At 38.9% G+C, this 24,807-nt stretch overlaps 1 protein-coding gene across 4 annotated transcripts in view; it reads left to right on the top strand.

The window, feature by feature from the left end:
* TMEM64 (transmembrane protein 64) overlaps positions 1-24,807 on the top strand; it is a 43,827-nt gene that overhangs the window by 9,283 nt on the left and 9,737 nt on the right. For 2 of the 4 annotated variants that reach the window (XM_086335885.1, XM_086335884.1), the window contains exon 2: positions 10,179-10,334. In XM_086335885.1, the coding sequence (XP_086192011.1) occupies positions 10,179-10,334 (156 nt within the window). Of the gene's footprint in view, positions 1-10,178; positions 10,335-15,611; positions 15,711-23,072; positions 23,712-24,807 lie in introns of those variants that run through there. The other 2 variants (XM_086335883.1, XM_086335886.1) reach the window with 2 other exon arrangements.

The raw sequence follows: 24,807 nt of genomic DNA, 5'->3' as shown, positions 1-24,807 counted from the left end.
ATTAGAGAGGTTAGACAGGGTCTCAGAGTTTACTCTTAAAAAGACAAATGTTCTGAGTAACTATTTAACATTACTTTGTATGTAACAGTTTGGTGATGGTATGTTTTATAAAAATGTTTTTTCATCTTAAAGTCTTATTCTGTGTATGAGTCACAATACACACTGTGCCAGCTTAACTAATGATTAGTTCTTCTTGCTGTTAAAGCATACTGATTCTTCTTACTATTAAAGTATCCTGATTCATTGCCATTGGTACAGTTCAGATGGAATAGATGACAGAGACATAGCCTGTTCTGAAGGAGCTTGGAGTCATTAAGTCTGAAGGTTGAGATATAAGGACCAAGTTGAAAAATGCCTTGCCACCTCATCCGTAGACCTCACAGAATCACTGAATATAGCTGGCTGTTACTTCCTTAAAACTGTGTTCTCTTTGTGTCTCTTCAGTCATCTCACCAGCTTCTGTGGTTTTCATGGTCGTATATAGGGTTAGAATTCACAAACCTGTATATCTAGCCTATTGTATCATAGTAACAAATAGAGTATATCTTATTACCCCTTCCTAGATTAAAATGTCTTTGGAGGCAGAGAGTCTTATTAAAAATTATTTTAAAAGTGTTTTTTTTTCTGCCTATGAATAAGTATTCATTGTAAAAACTTTGAAAAGTATAGTAAGTATAAGGAGGAAAACATTCAGCATTTTAGTGTTTATTTTTCTAGTCTTTTCACTTATTAGTGCATGTGTTTTCTTTATATAACATTGTGAGTGAATGTTGTAAATGATTTCTGAGACTTTTTACTGAATGTAATGAACATTTTGATCATTAAGTATAGTACAGAATGACTTTCATGACCGCACAGTCATTTTGTACTTTGCATGTTGATGAATCTGAACTTCATTCTTATGGCAATAGGAAAAAGTTTAAGCGGGATTGGATTTGCCCTTTTTTAAAAGATATCTGCAAAATTTAACTTAGGTTGTGAGTGGTGGTGGGTAGATCTAACGTACCAAGACCAGAGAGGAGGAGACTGAACAAGAATAGGAACAGATGACGGGTAGATTTCTTATGGACGTAGAAGGTAGAATCTGTAAGAAAGAGTAGATGATTGGTTGTGGGGATGAGGGAAGAGTGCTGTCTGTCTAGGTAGGGCAGCTAAGATTGGAAACATGAAAAGGAGTATTTTGAGGAGGGAAGAGAATGATAGTATTTTTCCTTAAAGCAGTTTTTAAAATTTCATGTTTCTAGAAGTGAAAGCTGGTTGCCATTTGTTAACTCTTTCTCCCTCCTTTCTGTTTCTGAAATACTGATAGTATTTTGAGGATATACATTATAAAATATAATTCATCAGTAATAAGTAGATGAAAAGATCAAACTGCAGTCACTTTAACTTCTTTTGACCATTCCTTAAAAATTATTATGGGGATTCATGATTTTTTATGCATAATATTACTAAATATATGTTTTAATTGAAATTTATACTAATATAACTTTGTCAATAACCAACATTGCTTTTATATAAACTAGGAAACACACCTCTACAGGAAGGTGTGATTTGCCAAAACTAATGTCGTTTCACAAAACTATGGATAAAATTTGAGGTCTTCCATACACAGATCACCTTTATATTCTTCATTCGATCTGTGTCAAGATATTCTGTGTAAAAATGATAAAGTTTTTTAGTTTGTTAAGGCCTGTAAAGCCATTGTGTAAACAGTTGTAAATGGAGAAGGTAGAGGAACTGTGTAGGCAGGGTTGCCAGAGGAGCTGTGCTTTGTACCGTGTCTGAGGTTCAGTGCGCATTCAAGTGATCATCTGTACATTCAAGTGATAATAAGAATAATAAGAGTTCTTCTATTATCAGCTTCAAAAATGTGTGTTCAGTGAAGAATCAGTTCTTACTCTTTAAGATTAAGGTTTTTTCCCCCTCTTTTTTCTTCCCTTCAGATGGGCACTTTGTTTTCAGGATCTGTCTGGTATGTGGTAATATTCTACAGTAACCCTTACCCACCAAGGCAAGTGAATCACAGTACTTCTGGGCATAAGAATGTGTGTGCTTTCACGGTGCTTCTGGAGTTGTGAAAGTATGGGAGGGTGGCAATCAGGGAGCATTCACCATCCCTGAAAGCCACACTGAAGTATTTCTGATCATAGAAGCTAACCAGCAGGATAACACTGACATCCTAGATTGAGATTTCTGAGTCTTTGGAGTAGGAAAACAGTCCTGAGTCAAGTCCCCAGGGTATAATAGGCAGGACTTCCCAGTAGGATTATTCTGGGTTCACATTTAATGTCTTTTGGGAAAGTAGGATAAGGAGACGTATTTTTTAAAGTCAGTGGGTAGGACTTCCCTGCTGGACCAGTGGTTAAGAGTCTGCCTGCCAGTGCAGGGCACACAGGTTCGATCCTTGGTCCTGGAAGATCCCACATGCTGTGGGGCAGCTAAGCCCATCTGCCACCACTGCTGAGCCTGTGCTCGGAGCCCATGGGCAGCGGCTGCTGCAGCCCCCGCACTCTAGAGCCCATGCTCCCCAACAAGAGACGCCCCCACCGCACGGCAAGGACTGCCCCCACTCACCACAGCTAGAGAGAGCCAGTGTGGACGAAAGATAATAAATAAATGATTTTACAGAATGTCCATGGGTAAAGGCTTTCTAGGGAAAGAAGGTTGGATGGATCTCTTTGTGAGATCAAGTGCTGTACGTTAACTATGTTTGTCCAAGATTGGATGCAGATGTCTGAGTATGATCTTGGCTTATAGGAAATGTGATATTAGGATAATTTAAAATTTGTTTATCTTTAATACACTTAGTTTGAAAACTGTGTGTGCCTGTGTACATTATTATTTTGATATATTGGCTAAATTATTTGATGTGCTAGCAAAACAGTTCTACTGTGATTGGCTGAAATTAGTTTCTTTGCTTTATTTAGCTATGCAGCTTTTCAAAAAAGAACTATATGTAAATCATAACACTTCCTTTTTCTGTAGGGTGAGATTTGGTAATGAAAGGTTTGGTAAACTTTCATGTATGCTTTGGACAAAGGTCTCATTAAAAGAGTTAAGTGGCAGAGTTGTTTCAGATTTATAATATCTGTTCTTAAAATAGCCATTTAGATGTTATTGCTGTCATCCATAAATGTCAAATATATATTTTCTTTAGGGAAACTTTAATTACATTTAAAGATTATGAACTGAAGCTTTGCATTCTGACATTTTAAATACTTACTTAGAAAATAACTTGCATAACACATAATATTACTATAATATAATTTTATGACATTGATTTTTGTCATATTTACTTACTTTATACATTGGACATGTTTAATTCTAAAGAAAGTTTTTCCATTACTGCAAGTGCCCCAAACTGGCAGAGGAACTTTCCTAAAACTTAGCCCCGTTCATGTCATTCTTGGATTACGTTCCTCAGAGCTTTTCTGCTGAGTACAAACTCATTCCCCAAGTGTCCTCTCAAAGACTTGCCCTGTCTTTGTTCTGCAGGAGCGCCTTGCACTTTAAACACTCCAGACTACACTGCTGACTACTGATAACCCTGCATTGCCCTCACCCTGAGTGCCATGCTGACCCCATTCATTCCCTTCCTGGAACCCCTTCCCTTCTCCGTTCCACCGTCTTCCCCTGTGAAGCCCATGTTCAGCTTGTGACGTTCAGTTCAAATTCCTCTTATCCCACAGTGTTGCCCTTTGGCCCCCACTCCTACAGAGATTTTAGTCCCTGTTTACTCTGTAATACTTCCCACGCAGTTCTTCTCAAGGCTCCCCTTCTGCCTGTGTGTACTTGTCAGTGTGCAAATTCTTCAAGGTAAAAGTTGTGTCATTGTGTCTATCTCTGGCAGATACCTTCCAGAGCATCTTGCAGTCACCGAGTCAGTCATTGTTTAGCAGAATCTTAACAACCAGTCACACTGCAGAATTCTTTCTAAATCAGCAGTGGTGTGTCTGCTACTAATCACCTATGAGTAGAGATGAATGTAGCTTTACATAATTTTAGGTTAGACTGCAGTTGTAGAATAACCTATAACTCATTAAAACACCAGATTTTAATATTAATAAAAATAAAATTTAATAAAGTGGCCACTAGCTTTCTTATATAACAGCAATACCCAGATAAAGATATGGAAGTTATTCTCAAAATTAATGGCTGTAGTAACAACTATGGGCTTCTCAGTTGGTGCTAGTGATAAAGAACCCACCTGCCAATGCAGGAGACATAAGAGATGCAGGTTCGATCCCTGGGTCAGGAAGATCCCCTGGAGGAGGGCATGGCAACACACTCCAGTGTTCTTTCCTGCCTGGAGAATCCCATGGTCAGAGGAGCCTGAGGGGCTGCAGTGCATAGGGTCACAAAGAGTCAGACATGACTAAAGTGCCTGAGTACACACACACAATATCTGTAACATAAAATATTTAGAAATAAACTAATAAGAAATGCTTGATATATATAAATAAAACCACCAAATTTTAGTAATAAATATGGAAGATTTAAAGTTATTATAAAAACATTTCTTGATAAAAATACTGAATATTCTGGAGGTTGCATCTCTATCCAGATTAATTTATAAATTTATCTTAATCCTAGTATAATATTTACTAGTTTTTTGAATGACAGAGTGATCCTAAAAAGTATTCGCAAAAATGAATAGGTAAGAATAGTTATGGAAGTTTTAAAAAGAAGAGTAAGAAAAGGAATTTGAAAGTTAGAAATTCCTTGTGAGATATTAAACTGATAGTCTTTACAATAATTTGGTTTCAACACAAGATTTAAGATATCAGTAGACATGTTGATGTATGGCAGAACCATCACAATATTGTAATTATCCTCTAATTTAAAATATATATAAAAGATTATCAGTGGACAGTATTAGAACCCCAAATAGGCTCCTTTAAATACAGTAACTTTATTTATAATAAACATCACAAGTTGCTGAAGAAGTTACTGATTATTCAATACATGATACTAGGAAAATTGGCTACTGGGGAATGGGAGGAGTAAGGATATATCATCAACCTTTAATTCTAATAAATTGCAGAAGGAATTGGTGGTAAATATTAAAGAGGAAAATATACTGAGAAAAGAAATATAGGGAGAAATTTAATAATGGGATCTGAAAAGACTTTCTGAAGCTAAAAGCAATGGAAGATCAGAGGAAACAATAATACTTGGTTATATAAATTTAGAAATGTTTGTATGTCTAAACAAAAAATAGGAGACAGTTCAGAGGAAAATACTTGCTACATATTATGGACAAAAGTTGGTGACAGTAGTGGTAAAGAACCTGCCTGCCTGTGCAGGAGACATAAGAGATGTGGGTTTCATCTGTGGATCTGGAAGATCCCCTGGAGAAAAATATGGCAGCCCACGCCAGTGTTCTTACCTGGAGAATCCTGTGGACAGAGGAGCGTGGCAGGTTGTGGTCCATAGGTTTGCAAAGAGTCTTAACGCAACAGAAGCAACTTAGCATACAGCATGGGCAAAGGTTGCCTTTTTATACAAAGAATAAATGTCATGAATAAATAAGAAAACACTTTAACATTTCAGTAAAAATGAATAAATGTGAACAAATAAAGCCATCAAAGAAATGTAAATAGAAAAGTGCATATTTAAAACTAACGTAAATTAAAATTACAGTAAGGAAGTGTTAGTCGCTCAGTTGCCCCCAACTTTGTGACCCCGTGGACTGCAGCCCACCAGGCTCCTCTGTCCATGAGATTTTCCGGGCAAGAATACTAGAATGGGTTTCCATTTCCTTCTCCAGGGGATCTTCCCTACCCAGGGATCGAACCCAGATCTCTTGCACTGCAGGCAGACGCTTTACTGACTGAGCTACAAGGAAAGCCAGATTAAACAATAATTGAAATCATTTTTACCCCTCTCAAACTAATGCATGTGTGCATGCTCAGTCATGTCTGACTCTTTGCAACCCCATGGAACTAAGGAGGATTAAAATTTAAAACTTTTAATTGGCCAGAGTATGATGAAATGGTCACACATACGTTACTCACTGATAAGAATGTCAATCAGTGTGAACTTTTTGGGAAAGCAGTTTTTACTGTTTGATCTAGTTACTCCATTCCTAATGATCTATCCTATAATATGGAGTTGCATATTCTATTATTCTTGCTGTGTAACAGATGACTCCAAAATTGAATAGCTTCAGATCAGATCAGATCAGATCAGTCGCTCAGTCGTGTCCGACTCTTTGCGACCCCATGAATCGCAGCACGCCAGGCCTCCCTGTCCATCACCAACTCCCGGAGTTCACTCAGACTCACGTCCATCGAGTCAGTGATGCCATCCAGCCATCTCATCCTCTGTCGTCCCCTTCTCCTCCTGCCCCCAATCCCTCCCAGCATCAGAGTCTTTTCCAATGAGTCAACTCTTTGCATGAGGTGGCCAAAGTACTGGAGTTTCAGCTTTAGCATCATTCCTTCCAAAGAAATCCCAGGGCTGATCTCCTTCAGAATGGACTGGTTGGATCTCCTTGCAGTCCAAGGGACTCTCAAGAGTCTTCTCCAACAGCACAGTTCAAAAGCATCAATTCTTCGGTGCTCAGCCTTCTTCACAGTCCAACTCTCACATCCATACATGACCACAGGAAAAACCATAGCCTTGACTAGATGAATCTTTGTTGGCAAAGTAATGCCTCTGCTTTTGAATATGCTATCTAGGTTGGTCATAACCTTCCTTCCAAGGAGTAAGTGTCTTTTAATTTCATGGCTGCAGTCACCATCTGTAGTGATTTTGGAACCCAGAAAAATAAAGTCTGACACTGTTTCCCCATCTATTTCCCATGAAGTGATGGGACCAGATGCCATGATCTTCGTTTTCTGAATGTTGAGCTTTAAGCCAACTTTTTCACTCTCCTCTTTCACTTTCATCAAGAGGCTTTTCAGTTCCTCTTCACTTTCTGCCATAAGGGTGGTGTCATCTGCATATCTGAGGTTATTGATATTTCTCCCGGCAGTCTTGATTCCAGCTTATGTTTCTTCCAGTCCAGTGTTTCTCATGATGTACTCTGCATATAAGTTAAATAAGCAGGGTGACAATATACAGCCTTGATGAACTCCTTTTCTTATTTGGAACCAGCCTATTGTTCCACGTCCAGTTCTAACTGTTGCTTCCTGACCTGCATACAAATTTCTCAAGAGGCAGGTCAGGTGGTCTGGTATTCCCATCTCTTTCAGAATTTTCCACAGTTTATTGTGATCCACACAGTCAAAGGCTTTGGCATAGTCAATAAAGCAGAAATAGATGCTTTTCTGGAACTCTCTTGCTTTTTCTATGATCTCTGGTTCCTCTGCCTTTTCTAAAACCAGCTTAAACATCTGGAAGTTCACGGTTCACGTATTGCTGAAGCCTGGCTTGGAGAATTTTGAGCATTACTTTACTAGTGTGTGAGATGAGTGCAATTGTGCGGTAGTTTGAGCATTCTTTAGCATTGCCTTTCTTTGGGATTGGAATGAAAAGGGACCTTTTCCAGTCCTGTGGCCACTACTGAGTTTTCCAAATTTGCTGGCATATTGAGTGCAGCACTTTCACAGCATCATCTTTCAGGATTTGAAATAGCTCAACTGGAATTCCATCACCTCCACTAGCTTTGTTCATAGTGATGCTTTCTAAGGCCCACTTGACTTCACATTCCAGGATGTCTGGCTCTAGGTCAATGATCACACCATCGTGATTATCTGGGTTGTGAAGATCTTTTTTGTACAGTTCTTCTGTGTATTCTTGCCATCTCTTCTTAATATCTTCTGCTTCTGTTAGGTCCATACCATTTCTGTCCTTTATCGAGCCCATCTTTGCATGAAATGTTCCTTTGGTATCTCTGATTTTCTTGAAGTGATCCCTAGTCTTTTCCATTCTGTTGTTTTCCTCTATTTCTTTGCATTGATTGCTGAAGAAGGCTTTCTTATCTCTTCTTGCTATTCTTTGGAACTCTGCATTCAGATGTTTATATCTTTCCTTTTCTCCTTTGCTTTTCACTTCTCTTCTTTTCACAGCTATTTGTAAGGCCTCCCCAGACAGCCATTTTGCTTTTTTGCATTTCTTTTTCATGGGGATGGTCTTGATCCCTGTCTCCTGTACAATGTCACGAACCTCATTCCATAGTTCATCAGGCACTCTATCTATCAGATCTAGGCCCTTAAATCTATTTCTCACTTCCACTGTATAATTGTAAGGGATTTGATTTAGGTCATACCTGAATGGTCTAGTGGTTTTCCCTACTTTCTTCAATTTCAGTCTGAATTTGGCAATAAGGAGTTCATGGTCTGAGCCACAGTCAGCTCCTGGTCTTGTTTTTGCTGACTGTATAGCTTAATAAACATTTAATATCTCACAGCTTCTGTCAGTCGAGAATTCCTGTACAGAATAGCTATGCTGTGCTTAGTTGCTTAGTCATGTCCAGCTCTTTGCAACCCCGTGGACTGTAGCCCACCAGGCTCCTCTGTCCATGGAGATTCTCCAGGCAGGAATACTGTAGTGGGTTGCCATGCCCTCCTCCAGAAGATCTTCCCAACGCAGGGATCGAACCCAGGTCTCCCACATTGCAGTCAGATTCTTTACCAGCTGAGCCACAAGGGAAGCCCAAGAATATTGGAGTGGGTAGCCTATCCCTTCTCTAGGGGATCTTCCCAATCCAGGAATCGAACTTGGATCTCCTGCATTGCAGGCGGATTCTTTACTAACTGAGCTACCAGGGAAGCGCACAGAATAGCTAGGTGCCTCTAATTCAGGTTGTCTCACAGTACTCAAGATGTTGACCAGAGCTGCAGCCACCTTATGACACAACTGAGGAAGAATCTGCTTCCAGGCGCTCTCAGGTGGCCGTTGGCAGCTCTTAGGCATTTACTAGCTTTTGGCTGAAGACATCAATTCCTTGCTGTAGCAGAGACCTCTCCAAAGAGCTACTTACAGCATGGTAACTTACCTTCCTGAGGGAGAGATGGAGGTCTTGTTATTTTTGTAACCTAATCTTGGAACTAACATCTCATCACTTATGTGATAGTCTATTTGCCAGAAGAAAGCTCTAGGTCCAGCCCACACTCTAGGGCAGAGGATTACACAAGGGCATGAATACCATGAGATGGATTTACTGGAAATAGTTTAGATACTGACTCCCATACAGGTTATACACAAAGGTTTTCATACAGGTTTTAAACAATTTGTAATAGCCAAAGAATACATAGTCACATGTACACAAAGAAACAATTAAGGAAGCAGTTTAAATGTTCCACAGGAAAAGAATGGTTAAATTGTGCTATGTAGTATAAATGTATAATGATACTTTGTACCTTTTTGAGTGCTGATCATGTGCCAGGCATTTGTTAAGATATTTACACATATCGCATGTTTTACAGATGGAAAAACTGACATTCAAAGACTGTACTTAAATGTCATTTTAGAGTTAGAGTTACCTGGCTTCAAAACCCAGTGACCACATTGCTGTTTAGGTTTATGAAGAATATTTAGGGGCTTCCCTGGTAACTCAGCTCGTAAAGAATCTGCCTGCAGTGCAGGAGACCCCGGTTTGATTCCTGGGTCCGTAACATCCCCTGGAGAAGGGTTAGGGTACCCACTCCAGTGTTCTTGGGCTTCCCTGGTGGCTCAGATGGTAAAGAATCTGCCTGCAATGTGGGAGACCTGGGTTCGATCCCTGGGTTGGGGAGATCCCCTGGAGAAGGGCATGGCAACCCGCTCCAGGATTCTGGCCTGGAGAAATCCTCGTGGACAGAGGAGCCTGGCGGGCTACAGTCCATGGGGTCGCAAAGAGTCTGAAACGACTGAGTGACTAAGCACAAAAACAAGCATGAAGAATATTTAATGACATGAGGAAGACTTTAAAAACTGTTTCTACAAAGTGATGTGTGTGTGTCTGCACCTTTTTATTTATGTGTAAGAAAAAAACAATAGTCACACATGTCAGCTTTCAATGACAGAGCAATAGAATGTTAAAATTTTTCTTTAACTTTTATTTCGTTGTAGATCTTTTACATTCTGTATATATTCCATGTATAATCATGTTTAAAAATCAGAACGCTTTGAAAAGTAGTTCAGCTCTCTCTGCTTCTGAAAGAAAACTGCTAGGAAGACTTGCATGCACAGTTCTATGTGACACTGAAGTTTTACTTGGTAATGAATCATCCCGTTTAATGCTCCTCTAGATCACTGACCTCTCCTTACCCAACTATCTGGTGGCGTCTTCAGCTGGCCTGCTTCCTACCCAGCTCCTGAATTCTTACCTGGGCACCACCCTGAGGACCATGGAGGATGTCATTGCAGAGCAAAGCGCTAGTGGATATTTTGTTTTTTGTTTACAGGTGAGTTTAAGGCCAAGGCTTGCCTTTTTTTGTTGTCTCTTAGTTTAAATCTAAGAAATTTCACTGAAAATAATTTGATTTTTTTCTTTTTCATATCTTTTATTATTCTTTCAACACTATTCCATATTTTGACATTTACATTTTTAATCTTGTGAATATGTGGAAATACATAGAACTGAATTGACACTTATTGAAAATTTTCTAAGCACAAAAAAGGGAATGACAGAAATAGGGTTCTTTTTGCAGTGATTATTTTTAAAATCATGACTAAATCAAATATTCTGAATTTATATGAATTATTGTTAATACTGTGTTTCTAAAGGTAGTTTTAATGAGATTTGATGAAGTTGGGTTTTTAATCTTAGTTACTTTATATCTTTAAATTTTGAAGATACTGAACTTTTCTATTGATATTTTTTAGATTATTATACTGGCAATGTAAATTTCTTTCTAGGACAATTTGATGTGAACAAATTTTTTTAGAAACTATTGCTTTATATAAAGTATAAAAGTATTATTCTATTTCAAGTTCAAATAATATTTGTATAATAGATTAGTACTACCGTGCAAATTATAATATAGTTTGAGGTACGTATAATTTCATATAAGAGATTGATAAAAGGGGAAAATCCTGCTAAGTAGGCGGATTTATTCAGTGCCTTAAATTACATGCTGAAGGAGTTAAAACTTCATTTGCTTGTAACACATTTCATTCCTAGGATTTACCAAAATATAAAATTATTATTTTTGATAGTTTAGTAAGATGGTGATGATGATGATAGCTAATATTTATTGAATGCTTTATATGCCATATATTTAAGCTCATTTAATGCCTACCAAGACCTTAGTAGGTATATACTTATTATCTATTATCAAAGCCAATTGTTCAGTAATGTTCATTGTTCAGTAATGTTCAGTAATGTTACATTGGTAGCTTGAAATTGGTCATGACAGGGGGTATTTACAATTATGGAAATTGGCAAGTGTTCTAAATCAAGCTTGCCACCTCTGATCCCTAAGATCAGAGGTGTGTGTTTACCAGCACACCATTAGATAGTAATTTGTGCAAGGGGTAGAATTAGGATTTGAACAAAGGCAGTTGGTTCTAGAGACCATGCTCATAAGTCTACTGAGCAGATAATACCAGTTAGATAGCTGACTTAGTGATCTCCTGAACTGTAAGTTTTAATTTATACTGCTTTTGAATATATGGTATCATGTTACAGATTTACTCTTAATGCTATTATTCTCAAGTTTTTGAGGCACTATATTGTTTCAAAAATACTATGATAAAGTTAGAGGTAATTTTCTTTGTGCTTAGACAGTACAAATTTAGTAAACAAAATGAGCCCAGGAATATTTACATTAAACTATAAATAAGCTTGTCAGAGAAGACTTGCTTTAACATAAATTTTGTAATATTTATGATATTCAGAAAATCAGTTTTTATTTTCCTTTACTGTTTTTTTCTTCACAGCTACATTTTCTAAAAGATAACCTGCTCTACGTTTAGAGTTTTTGTTACAGTTGGTTTATTTTTATTAATGTAACATGCTAATCACATATTAAACTTTCTATGAGTTATGTCAGTCAGTCAGTTCAGTTGCTCAGTCATGTCTGACTCTTTGCAACCCCATGGACTGCAGCATACCAGGCTGTGTCCATCACCAATTCCCAGAGCTTGCTCAAACTCACATCCATTGAGTTGGTGATGCCATCCAACCATTTCATCCTCTGTCGTCCCCTTCTCCTCCTGCCTTCAATCTTTCCCAGCATCAGGGTCTTTTCCAATGAGTCAGTTCTTCGCATCAGGTGGCCCAAGTATTGGAGTTTCTGCTTCAGCATCAGTCCTTCCAATGATTATTCAGGACTGATTTCCTTTAGGATTGACTGATTGGGTCTCCTTGTAGTCCAAGGTACTCTCAAGAGTTTTCTCCAACACAGCAGTTCAAAAGCATCAATTCTTTGGTGCTCAGCTTTCTTTATAGTCCAATTCTCACAGCCATACATGACTACTGGAAAAACTGTAGCTTTGACTAGATGGATGTTTGTCGGCAAAGTAATGTCTCTGCTTTTTAATATGCTATCTAGGTTGGTCGGAGCTTTTCTTCCAAGGGGCAAGCATCGTTTAATTTCATGGCTGCTGTCACCATTTGCAATGCTTTTGGAGCCCCCAAAAATAAAGTCTGCCACTGTTTCCACTGTTTCCCCATCTATTTGCCATGAAGTGATGGAACCAGATGCTGTGATCTTAGTTTTTTGAATGTTGAGTTTTAAGCCAACTTTTTCACTCTCCTCTTTCTCTTTCATCAAGAGGCTCTTTAGTTCTTCTTCACTTTCTGCCATAAGGGTGGTGTCATCTGCATATCTGAGGTTATTGATATTTCTCCTGGCAATCTTGATTCTAGCTTGTGCTTCATTCAGCCCAGCATGAATGAATTCACATGATGTACTCTGCATGTAAGTTAAATAAGCAGGGTGACAATATACAGCCTTGATGTACTCCTTTCCCAATTTGGAACCAGTCCATTGTTCCATATCCAGTTCTAACTGTTGTTTCTTGACCTGCATAGAGATTTCTTAGGAGGCAGGTAAGGTGGTCCAGTATTCCTATCTCTTGAAGAATTTTCCAGTTTGTTGTGATCTACACAGTCAAAGGCTTTGGTATAATCAATAAAGCAGAAGTAGATGTTTTTCTGGAATTCCCTTGCTTTTTGATGATCCAGTGATTGTTGGCAATTTGATCTCTGGTTCCTCTGCTTGAACATCTGGAAGTTCACAGTTCATGTACTGTTGTAGCCTGGCTTGGAGAATTTTGAGCATTACTTGGCTAGCATGTGAGGTGAGTGCAATTGTGCGGTAGTTGAACATTCTTTGACATTGTCCTTCTTTGGAATTGGAATGAAAACGGACTTTTCCAGTCCTGTGGCCACTTCTGAGTTTTCCAGGTTTGCTGGCATATTGAGTGCAGCACTTTCACAGCATCATCTTTTAGGATTTGAAATAGCTCAACTAGAATTCCATCGTCTCCACTAGCTTTGTTTGTAGTGATGCATCCTAAGACCCACTTGACTTCACATTCTGGAATGTCTGGCTCTAGGTGAGTGATCACACCATTGTGGTTATCTGGGTCATGAAGATCTCTTTTGTATAGTTCTTCTGTGTATTCTTGCCACCTCTTCTTATCTTCTGCTTCTGTTAGGTCCATACCATTTCTGTCCTTTATTGTGCCCATCTTTGCATGAAATGTTCCCTTGATATCTCTAATTTTCTTGAAGAGATTTCTAACCTTTGCCATTCTATTGTTTTCTTCTATTTCCTTACACTGATCACTGAGGAAGGCTTTCTTATCTCTCCTTGCTATTCTTTGAAGCTCTTCATTCAAATGCGTGTATCTTTCCTTTCTCCTTTGTGTTTAGTTTCCCTTCTTTTCTCAACTATTTATAAGGCCTCCTCAGTCAACCATTTGCATTTTTGCATTTCTTTTTCATGGGGATGGTCTTGATCACTGTGTTCTGTACAACATCACAAACCTCCATCCATAGTTCTTCAGGCACTTTACCTATCAGATCTAATCCCTTGAATCTGTTTGTCACTTCTACTGTATAATCGTAAGCGATTTGATTTAGGCCATAGATGAATGGTCTAGTGGTTTTCCCTAGTTTCTTTGACTGGGAGCTGACTATGGCTCAGATCATGAACTCCTTATTGCCAAAGTGTTATGTAGTATCTATGTTAATGATTTATGTTTATAATCATCCCAAGGTACTCTAAGATTCTGATGTACGCTACATTCTCAGATACATTTTTTAGTATATTTAAGTAATTTTATGTTTTTCTAGTTTCCTGAAAACAATTTAAAACATTTTTTTATGACATTGCAATTAGAATTCCTCATATTAGTAGCTTTCAGAAGATTTTCACTATTTGATACTTTATATTTCCATGCATCTTAGTAGATTACTCATATAATCAGTAAAATTGTAATAGAACAAAATAGTTCATGCATTTGTCAGTGTACTTCTTAAAATATAGGATCTTCTTTTTCTAAGGGATTTCTTACCCTTTAGCTTGAGTTGGAAAACTTAAGCTTAGGATACAAAACAAAAGGGAAAAAAAAAAACACGTTTCTTAGCCCAGACATTTACAAAAAGCAACCACCACAAAGAAAATGTGAAGGCATATTTATGTCTTGATTTGATACATTGATGTTATTTATAGTTTATTTCAGGGAGTATTAAGTTTAGCTTAAAGAAGTATAGAACTCTGAACAAGGAACTCTGCTCAGGATTTTGTGGCAGCCTGGATCGGAGGGGAGTTTGGGGGAGAGTGGATACATGGATATGTATGGCAGAGTCCCTTTGCTGTCTTCCTGAAACTACCACAACATTGTCAATCAGCTGTACTTCAATATAAAATAAAAGGTTTAAAAGAAAATGGAGAGGAGAAAGATGTCATCTTGAAGGGAAAATTAGCATGGGGGGAATAAAAAAAGAATGAAGCACATGTTAAGGTTGAAAGAGTACAGTATCATGTTGTTCTTGTTGTTCAGTAGCTAAGTCATATCCAGCTGTTTGCAGACCCCTTGGACTGCAGTGTGCCAGACTCTGTCTCCTTTCTGGATTTTCTGTCTTGTTCCTCTGATCGATATTTCTAGTTTTGAGCCAGTACCATACTGTTTTGATGATTGTAGCTTTGTAATATAGTCTGAAGTCAGGGAGCCTAATTCCTCGAGCTGTTTTTCTTTCTCAAGATTGCTTTGACTATTTGGGGTCAAACTTCTTTTCCAGTTTGGATTCCCTTTACTTCTTTTTCCTCTTTGATTGCTATAGCTAAGACTTCCAAAACTGTGTTGAATGAATGTGGCAGTACTGGACATCCTCCTGTTGTTCCTGATCATAGAGGGAATGCTTTCAGCTTTCCACCATTGAATATGATGCTAGCTATCAGTTTCTCATATATGACCTTTATTATGTTGAGGTATGTACCCTCTGTGCCCACTTTCTGTAGAATTTTTACATAAATGAGTGCTGAATTTTGTCAAAAGCTTTTCTGCATCTATTGAGAGGATTGTATGTTTTTCACTTTTCAGTTTGTTGATACGGTGAATCACATTGATTGATTTGAAGATGTTGAAAAATCCTTGCATCCCGGGGATGAATCCCACTTGACCATGTATTTTAATGTATTGTTTAATATGGATTGCTATTATCTTGTTGAGGATTTTTGCATCTATATTCAACAGTGATACAAGCCTGTAAATTTCTTCTTTTGAAGGTATCTTTGTCTGCTTTTGGTATCAGGGTGATGGTGGCCTCACAAAATGAGTTTGGAAGTTTTCCTTCCTCTGCAGTTGTTTGGAACAGTTTCAGAAGGGTAGGTGTCAACTCTTCTCTAAATGTTTGGTAAAATTCACCTGTGAAGCTGTCAGGTCCTGGGCTTTTGGTTTTTTGGGAGGTTTTTAATCACAGTTTCAGTTTTAGCACTTGTGATTAGTCTGTTCATATTTTCTGTTTCTCCCAGGTTCAGTCTAGGGAGATTGTGCCTTTCTGAGAATTTGTCTGTTTCTTCCAGATTGTCCAATTTATTGGCCCATAGTAGTTTCTTGTGACACTTGCTTTTCTATGGAATCAGTTGTAACTTCTCCTTTTTCATTTCTTATTTTATTGATTTGAGTCAACTCCCTTTTTTTCTTGATGAGTCTGACTAAAAGTTTACCAATTTTGTTTATTTTTTCAAAGAACCAGCTTTTAGTTTCATTGATCTTTGCAGTTTTCTTTTTCTCTATTTCATCTATTTCTGTTCTAATCTTTATGATTTTTTTACTTCTAGTAACTTTAGATTTTGTTTTTTCTTTCTCTGGTTGTTTTAGGTGTAATGTTACATAGTTTACTTGAGATTTTTCTTGTTTCTGGAGGTAAGATTGTATTGCTGTAAACTTCTCTCTTAGAATGGCTTTTGCTGCTTCCCATAAGTATTGAAGTGTTATGCTTTTGTTTTCATTTGTCTCTAGGTATTTTTTATTTCCACTTTGATTTCTTTGGTGATCCTTTGGTTGTTTTGTAGCATATTGTTTAGCTACCATGTGTTTTGTTTTTTTAGATTTTTTTTTATATAGTTTATTTCTAGTCTCAGCATTTTGATCAGACAAGATGCTTGATTTTGATTTTCTTAAATTTACTAACACTTGCCGTGTGGCCCAGCTTGTGATCAGTCCTGGAGAATATGCCTGTGCACTTGAGAAAAATGTGTAGTCTGCTGCTTTGGGATGGAATGCTCTATAAAGATCAAAAAAAAGCCCAGCTCATCCGAAGTGTCATTTAAGCCCTTTGATTCCTTGTTAGTTTTCTGTCCAGATGATCAGTCCATTGATGAAAGTGGGTTATTAAAGTCCTGCACTATGATTGTGTCACTGTTAGTGTCTCCCCTTATGGTTGTTAATATTTGCCTTACATATTGAGGTGATCCTATGTTGGGTGCATATATGCTGCTGCATCACGTCAGTCGTGTCCAACTCTGTGCAACCCCATAGATGGCAGCCCACCAGGCTTCCCCATCCCTGGGATTCTCCAGGCAAGAACACTAGAGTGGGTTGCCATTTCCTTCTCCAATGCATGAAAGTGAAAAGTGAAAGTGAAGTCGCTCAGTCATGTCCGACTCTAGCGACCCCATGGACTGCAGCCTACCAGGCTCCTCTGTCCATGGGATTTTCTAGGCAAAATTACTGGAGTGGGGTGCCATTGCCTTCTCCGGGTACATATATAGGTATTTATAATTGTTAAATCTTCTTGGATTGAACCCTTGATCATTATGTAATGTCCTTTGTCTCTTATAACCATCTTTTTATAAAGTATGTTTTGTCTGATATGAGTATTGCTACATCAGCTTTCTTACGATTTCCATTAGCGTGGAATACTTTCTTCTCATCTCCGTACTTTCAGTTTGTAAGCGTTCCTAGATCTGAGGTGGGTCTCTTGTAGACAGCTGTGTATATTGGGTCTTGTTTTTTTATCTACCCAGCCGGTTTATGTCTTTTGGTTGGTGCATTTAGTCCATTTACATTAAGGTAATTATTGATATGTATGACCCTATTACCATTTTCTTAATTGATTTTGGGTTTATTTTTTGTAAGGCTTTTCATTCTCTTGTTTGCTGACTAAAGAAGTTCTTTAGCATTTGTTGTAAAGCTGGTTTAGTGTTGCTCAATTCTCTTAACTTTTGTCTGTAAGGCTTTTGATTTCTCTATTAGATCTGAATGAGAGTCTTTCTGGGTAGAGTATTCTGGGTTGTAGGTTCTTCCCTTTCATCACTTTGAACATATTGTATCATTCCCTTCTGGCTTGTAGAATTTCTTTTGAGAAATCAACTGATAACCTTACAGGAGTTCCCTTGTATATTTTATTATTTTTCCCTTATAGCTTTTAATATTTTATCTTTATCTTTAATTTTTGATTACTATGTGTCTTCATGTGTTCCTCCTTGGGTTTATCCTACCTGGAACTCTGTGCTTCCTGGATTTTGTTGACTATTTCTTTTCCCATGTTAGGGAAGTTTTCCACTGTTATCTCTTCAGATATTATCTCTGGTCCTATATCTTTCTCTTCTCCTTGTGGAACACCTATAATGTGAATGTTGGTATGTTTAATGTTGTCCCAGAGGTCTCTTAGGCTAGCCTGTCATCATTTCTTTTTATTATTTTTTCTATATTCTTTTTTGCAGCAAGATTTCCACCATTCTATCCTCAACATCACTTATCTGTTCTTCTGCATCAGTTATTCTGCTATTAAATCCTTCTAGTGTATTATTCATCTCTGTGTTTGTTCTTGAGTTCTTCTAGGTCTTTGGTAAACATTTCTTGCATTTTCTCCATTCTTTTCCGAGATCCTGGATCATCCTCATTATCACTATCCTGAATTCTTTTTCTATAAGGTTGCCTAACTCCACTTCATTCAGCTGTTTTCTGGGAATTTATCTTGTTCCTTCATCTGGGATGTAATCCTAATTCTTTTCATTTTAATTAGCTTTCTATGATTGTGTTTCTCATTCTGTACCCGCAGGACTGTAATTCTTGCTTCCTCAGTCTGCCCTTTGGTGGATGAGGTTAAGAGGATTCTGCAAACTTCCTTATGGGAGGGACTGGCTGTAGGAAATCTGGGTCTTGCTCTGGTGGGCAGAGCCTGCTTAGTAAACCTTTAATACAGTTGTCTGCTCCTGAGTGAGGCCGTACTCCCTCCCTGTTAGTTGTTTGGCCCAAGGTGACTCAGCCCTGGAGTCTGCAGGGTCTGTGGTAGGGCTAATGGTGATTTCCAAGAGGACTTAACGCTACCAAGGAGCACCTCTCATGACTGCCGCCGCCAGTGCCCTCATCCCCACGGTGAGCCCCTGCCGACCCCCACCTCAGGAGAACCTCAGATACTCCTGGGTAGGTCTGGCTCAGTGTCTTGTAGGGTCACTGCTCCTTTGTTCTTGGTCCTGGTGAACACAAGGTTTGTTTGTGCCCTCCAAGAGCCGAGTCTCTGTTTCCCCAGTCCTGTGGAAGTCCTGCAGTCAGATCCCACAGGCCTTCAATGTCAGATTCCCTGGCATCTCCTAGTCCATTTCCCAGATGCCCAGGCTGGGAATCCTGATCTGGGCCTAGAACTTTCATGGCTGTGTGGGAACTTCTTTGGTATTATTGTTCTCCAGTTTGAGGGTCATCTGCCTGGTGGTTGTGGGAGTTTGATTTCATTGTGATTGTGCCCCTCCTACCATCTCGTTACAGCTTCTCCGTTGGACATGGGGTACCTTTCTTTGAGGGATTCCAGCATCCTTTTGTCAATGATTGTTCAAAACATAGTTGTGATTTTTTATGCTCACGCAGGAGATCTCATTGTTGCTTCTTGACCCACATACAGGTTTCACAGGAAATGAGTAAGGTAGTCTGGTACTCCCATCTAAGAATTTTCCATGGTTTGTTCTGAGCCACACAATCAAAGGCTTTAGCATAGTCAGTGAAGCAGAAATAAACCTATCTCTGGAGCTCCTCCCTTGCTTTCTCCATGATCCAGTGAATGTTGGCAGTTTGATCTCTGGTTCCTCTGCCTCTTCGAAACCCGGCTTATACATCTGGAAGTTTTCAGTTCATATACTGCTTTAGCCTAAAGTGAAGAATTTTGAGCATAACCTTGCTGTCCTGTGACATAAACACAATTGTACAGTAGGTAGAACACTGTCTGGCATTGCCCTTCCTCGGGATTGGAATGAAAGCTGACCTTTTCCAGTCCTGAGAGTAGCCACTGCTGAGTTTTCAAAATTTGCTGACATATTGAATGCAACACTTGAACAGCACTCAGTCTAAAACCTTTCAGGATTTTAAATCACTCAGCTGGAATTCCATCACCTCCAGTAGATTGTTCATAGTAGTGCTTCCTAAGGCTTACATGACTTCATATTCCAGGATGTCTGGCTCTAGGTGAGTGATCACACCATCATGGTTATCCAAGTCATTAAGACCTTTTTTGTCTAATTCTCTTCTTAATTTCTTCTGCTTTTGTTAGGACCTTACCATTTCTGTCCTTTATTGTGTCCATCTTTGCATGAAATGTTCCCTGGATATCTCCAGTTTTCCTGAAGAGATCTCTAGTCTTTCTGATGCTGTTATTTTCCTCTGTTTCTTTGCACTCTTCATTTAAGGGGGTCTTATCTCTCCTGCTGGCTTCCCTGGTGGCTCAGAGGATAAAGCATCTGCCTGCAAGGTGGGGAGACCTAGGTTCAATCCCTGGGTCGGGAATATCCCCTGGAGAAGGAAATGGCACCCCACTCTAGTACTCTTGCCTGGAGAATCCCATGGACGGAGGAGCCTGGTACATGGCGTCAACAAAGAGTTGGACATGACTGAGTGATTTCATTATCTCTCGCTGCTATTATCTGGAACTCTGCATTCAGATGGGTATATCTTTCCCTTTCTTCTTTTGCTTTTGCTTCTCTTCTTTCTTCAGCAATTTGTAAAGCCTCCCCAGACAACCACTTTGCCTTCTTGCATTTCTTTTTCTTTGGGATGGTTTTGGATACTGCCTCCTATACAGTGTCACCAACCTCTGTCCATAGTTCTTCAAGCACTCTGCCAGATCTGATGCCTTAAATCTATTCACTACCACCAGTATATAATCATGAGGGATTTGATTTAGGTCATACTTGAATGGCCTAGTGGTTTTCTCTACTTTTCTTCAATTCAACCCTGAGTTTTGCAATAAGGAACTCATGATCTGAGCCACAGTCAGCTCCAGGTCCTGTTTTTGCTGACTGTATAGAGCTTCTGCATCTTTGGCTACAAAAAACATATTTAGTCTGATTCTGGTATTGACCGTCTCATGATGTCCAAATGTAGAATTGTCTTTTGGGTTGTGGAAAGTGTGTGTGCTGTGACCAGCGAGTTCTCTTCACAGAACTCTGTTCGCGTTTGTCCTACTTCATTTTGTACTCCAAGGCCAACCTTGCCTGTTTCTTCAAATATGTCTTGACTTCCTGCTTTTGCATTCTAATCCCTTATGATGAAAAGGACATCTTTTTTAGTGTTAATTCTAGAAGGTGTTGTAGGTGTTCATAGAACTGGTCAACTTCAGCTTCTTCAGCCTCAGTGATTGGGGCATAGACTTTGATTGCTGTGATGTTGAATGGTTTGCCATGGAAACAAACCGAGACAATTCTGTTGTTTTTGAAACTGCACCACAGTACTGCATTTTGGACTATTTTGTTGACTATGAGGGCTACTTCATGTCTTCTAAGGGATTCTTGCCCACAGTAGAACAAAAAAAATCTGCCTGCAGCGCATGCAACCCAGGCTTAATCCTTGGGTGAAGTAGGTCCCCTGGAGAAGGGAATGGCTGCCCACTGCAGGATTCTTGCCTGAAAACTTCCATGCACAGAGGAGCTTGATGGGCTACAGGTCACAGGGTCAAAAAACATTTGAAGTTCATGTGCAATATTGTTCTTTATTGTGTTGGACTTTACTTTCACCACCAGACACATCCACAGCTGAGCATCGTTTCTGCTTTGGCCAGCCTCTTAAGTCTTTCTGGAGCTATTTCATTGCCCTTTACTCTTCCCCAGTAGCATACTGGACACCTTCAAACCCGGGGAGCTCATCTTTCGTTTTGTATCTTTTTGTCTTTTCATACTGTTCATGGGGTTCTCCTGGCAAGAATACTGGAGTGGTTTGCTATTTCCTGCTCCAGTGGACAGTAGTACTCTTCACTGTCATCCGTCATCTTGAGAGGCCCTGCATGGCATGGCTCATAGCTTTATTGAGTTACACAAGCCCCTTTGCCATGATAGAGCTATGATCCATGAAAGGGTTAGTATCATAAGCTTCCTCATACTTGGTAGAAGTAAGCCACAAATTTGCCTCCCAGTATAGCCACCGAAAGAGAATCCAGAGTGTCCATTAACATTAGAGCAGTACCACATAGATATTCAGAGGAAGGCACAACTCTTCATTGTACTGAAATTCAACATAGATTCCATGGTTTGTCAACTTAGTCTTTTCCATATATTTTTGTGTGTACTCATCAACCAAAACCCAATCCTGGATAAATCCAAGTTTTGATCTGCTCTTGCACCTGCTCTTTTGGGGAAGTAATGCATCTAAGTAGACTGGTGATATTTAATTCATGGTTGCAAGCCTTCAGCTGGTTTCTCAACACTGCTGTATATTCTGTTCCCTTCGTCTTCCCATTTCCCCATTTTCCTTATGACTTTCAAACTTATCCTCACTCCCCTCACAAATTCTTCCTCCTGCCCCAACTTCCTTCTTCACAACAGATTACCTTTCTTGCTTAACAGAAAAATCAAAAGCCTTCAAATGGGAAACCCCTCAATTTACAGCTATGGAATCTCCTAACCTTATGTTCTGCTTATACTCTTGGCCTGCTTTTCAGTTAACAGTGGAAGAAATCACTTTCTTGTATAAGGCTGTCTTTCTACTTATGTTTGATTCTTTTGTTTTAGTAGGGAAACTTTGTAAAAAGGTTTGGTTTTGTTTTGTATTATTTTAACACTTCACTGGGCTGTTAGGAAGAGTCAGTATAAATTTCCAACCCCTGGGCTCCAGAAAGACATCTGGAGAAAATCCCATGTAAAGAGGTAGCCAATTCACCCTTGCGGGGAACCTGAAAAACTTTCTCACTAGTTGTAAACTTACTTTCTATGGCCTTGCCAAATCCTTCCCTCGAGCTTTCATCACTAACCTTCTGTAAATCAGATACACTTTCTAGTTCTCATCTTAGCAAGCTAAGACTCACAACTATGCTTTTTAAAAATGTTTTCTTCTCTTAGCTTCTTTGACACCACTATCTTGAGCTTTTTCACTGTTTTCCTGGCTCATTTATCAGCACCTCCTCCTTTTACTCCTAACTTGGTCCTCCTCAAGACTCTAGCCAAAGCTTTTTAGTCTCACTCTGAAAACTTTTCTTCTTGGCAAATGCAGTTACTATAGTGGCTACTATTATTAAGGACATTGTGAGGACTCCCTAATATGCGTCTTCAGCTTAGTCTTCTTTCCATACCTTTAGACCTATTCACTGAATTGCTTTGGATATCTAATTGGCACCTCAAATTCAGCATATCCAGAGCAGAACTTAGCATCTCATTCACACCCTCTCCCAACTAGGTAACTAACATTTTTCCATCTCTTTTTATGGTATTACCATCCACATAGTATCAGACTTAGGGTGTTCAATAAGTATAACTTATATTTTCCAGAGAGATAACATACTAGAGAACAATGGCAAGATTTAAAGGCCTACGTTTAAAATAACTGATTTGAAGGGAACCCTTCTGCAGTGTTGCTGGGAATGTGAATTGGTGCAGCCACTACACAGAACAACATGCGTGCTAAGTCGCTTCTATCACGTCTGACTCTGTGCGACCCCATGGACCATGGCCCACCAGGCTCCCCCGTCCCTGGAATTCTCCAGGCAAGAACACTGGAATGGGTTGCCATTTCCTTCTCCAATGCATGAAAGTGAAGAGTGAAAGTGAAGTCGCTCAGTTGTGTCCTACTCTTAGCGACCCCATGGGCTGCAGCCCACCAGGCTCCTCCATCCATGGGATTTTCCAGGCAAGAGTACTAGAGTGGGGTGCCATTGCCTTCTCTGATATTCCTATGTGGAATTTAATTTTTAAAAAAAAGATACAAATAAACTTATTTACAAAATGGAAACAGACTTACAGACATTGAAAACAAACTTACAGTTACAAAAGAGGAGATGAGTAGAGGATAAATCAGGAGCTTGGGATGAACACACAAACACTGCTCTGTATAAGGTAGAGAACCAGCCAAGGACCTACTGTACAGCACAGGAAACTACTCAGTATTCTGTGATAACCTATGTGAGAAAAGAATCTAAAAGAGAATGAGTAGACACCTGAAACTAACACGACACTGTAAATCAACTATAGTAACATTAAAGAAAGAAAAATGTTAACTATGGGTGAAAATTAATTATCTTTGTCTCCTGTAGCATAAAAAATAAGATAAAATAACTACTTTGCTTAGAATTGTATTGAGTAATGGGTACTCACTTAATGTACATCCCTTGTACAAGTTCCAGATTCCTTCATCTCCTTAACCTGCCTCACCATCAGTGTGAGGTAGGTCACCACCTTCCCCTTCCACCCTCAACATTTGTACCTGGAGTATTTCTCCCATAAAAATATAGGTAGGCTTAATTGAAACAGTATTGTATTTCAGGATCACTATGCTTAGAGCAGCTTTTGAAAGCATGCTGAAACATTAAACATCTACTGAGAATATTTTGCTCCAAACCCTGAAGAACTGCTTTACAAATGAACTTTGGAATAAATATCATTTAGAAGATGTAGACTGCTTAGACAGTCATTGAGCTGAATTGTCTGTAGAATGTTTTAAGTACAGAGGGAGCACAGCTTCTGGACAGCGGGAGAAGCCCACGTGGTTCCCAGGCGCTTACTTGAAATCAGATCACTAAGTGAGCGGCTGAACTGAGACTAGAGCCTTGGTGCTTTTTCTGTTCCTTTTACTGGAATTTTTCCCCTTATCACGTTTCTGTGTTTTTATTTTGAAAAGGGTAGACAACTTCATGTTCACAGTCTCTTGTTAATTTCTTTTAAAGCTTATTGGCATTTCATTTTTCAAGTGTTTTAATATTTTTCATTTCAGCTATACCAGGTAGGTCATTTGCAAATAGTAGTGTTTCTAAGTCAACTTAAAAATACCTACAGACATTTATAGTTTTGCACAGAAGTAATACTACATGAATTACATTAACAAAGTTTAGCCAACTTTATTGTAGAAATATATATTTTTTTATTCATTGAAGGAAACTTTTTGATACAAAGAAAGAAGCTTGACATCAAACAAACATCATTTAATATGGACTAAAAGGGATATATGCTTGCTTTGTGTTAACCTGACACTGTTAGGAACACTGTGTAGATGTTGGCCCTCTACACCCAG

This window comes from Bos grunniens, chromosome 14 (assembly GCF_055505025.1).
Source record: "Bos grunniens cultivar Pamir isolate PY7600 chromosome 14, Bosgru_T2T1.0, whole genome shotgun sequence".
NCBI lineage: Eukaryota > Metazoa > Chordata > Mammalia > Artiodactyla > Bovidae > Bos > Bos grunniens.
This window is presented reverse-complemented; position numbering and strand designations above follow the sequence as displayed.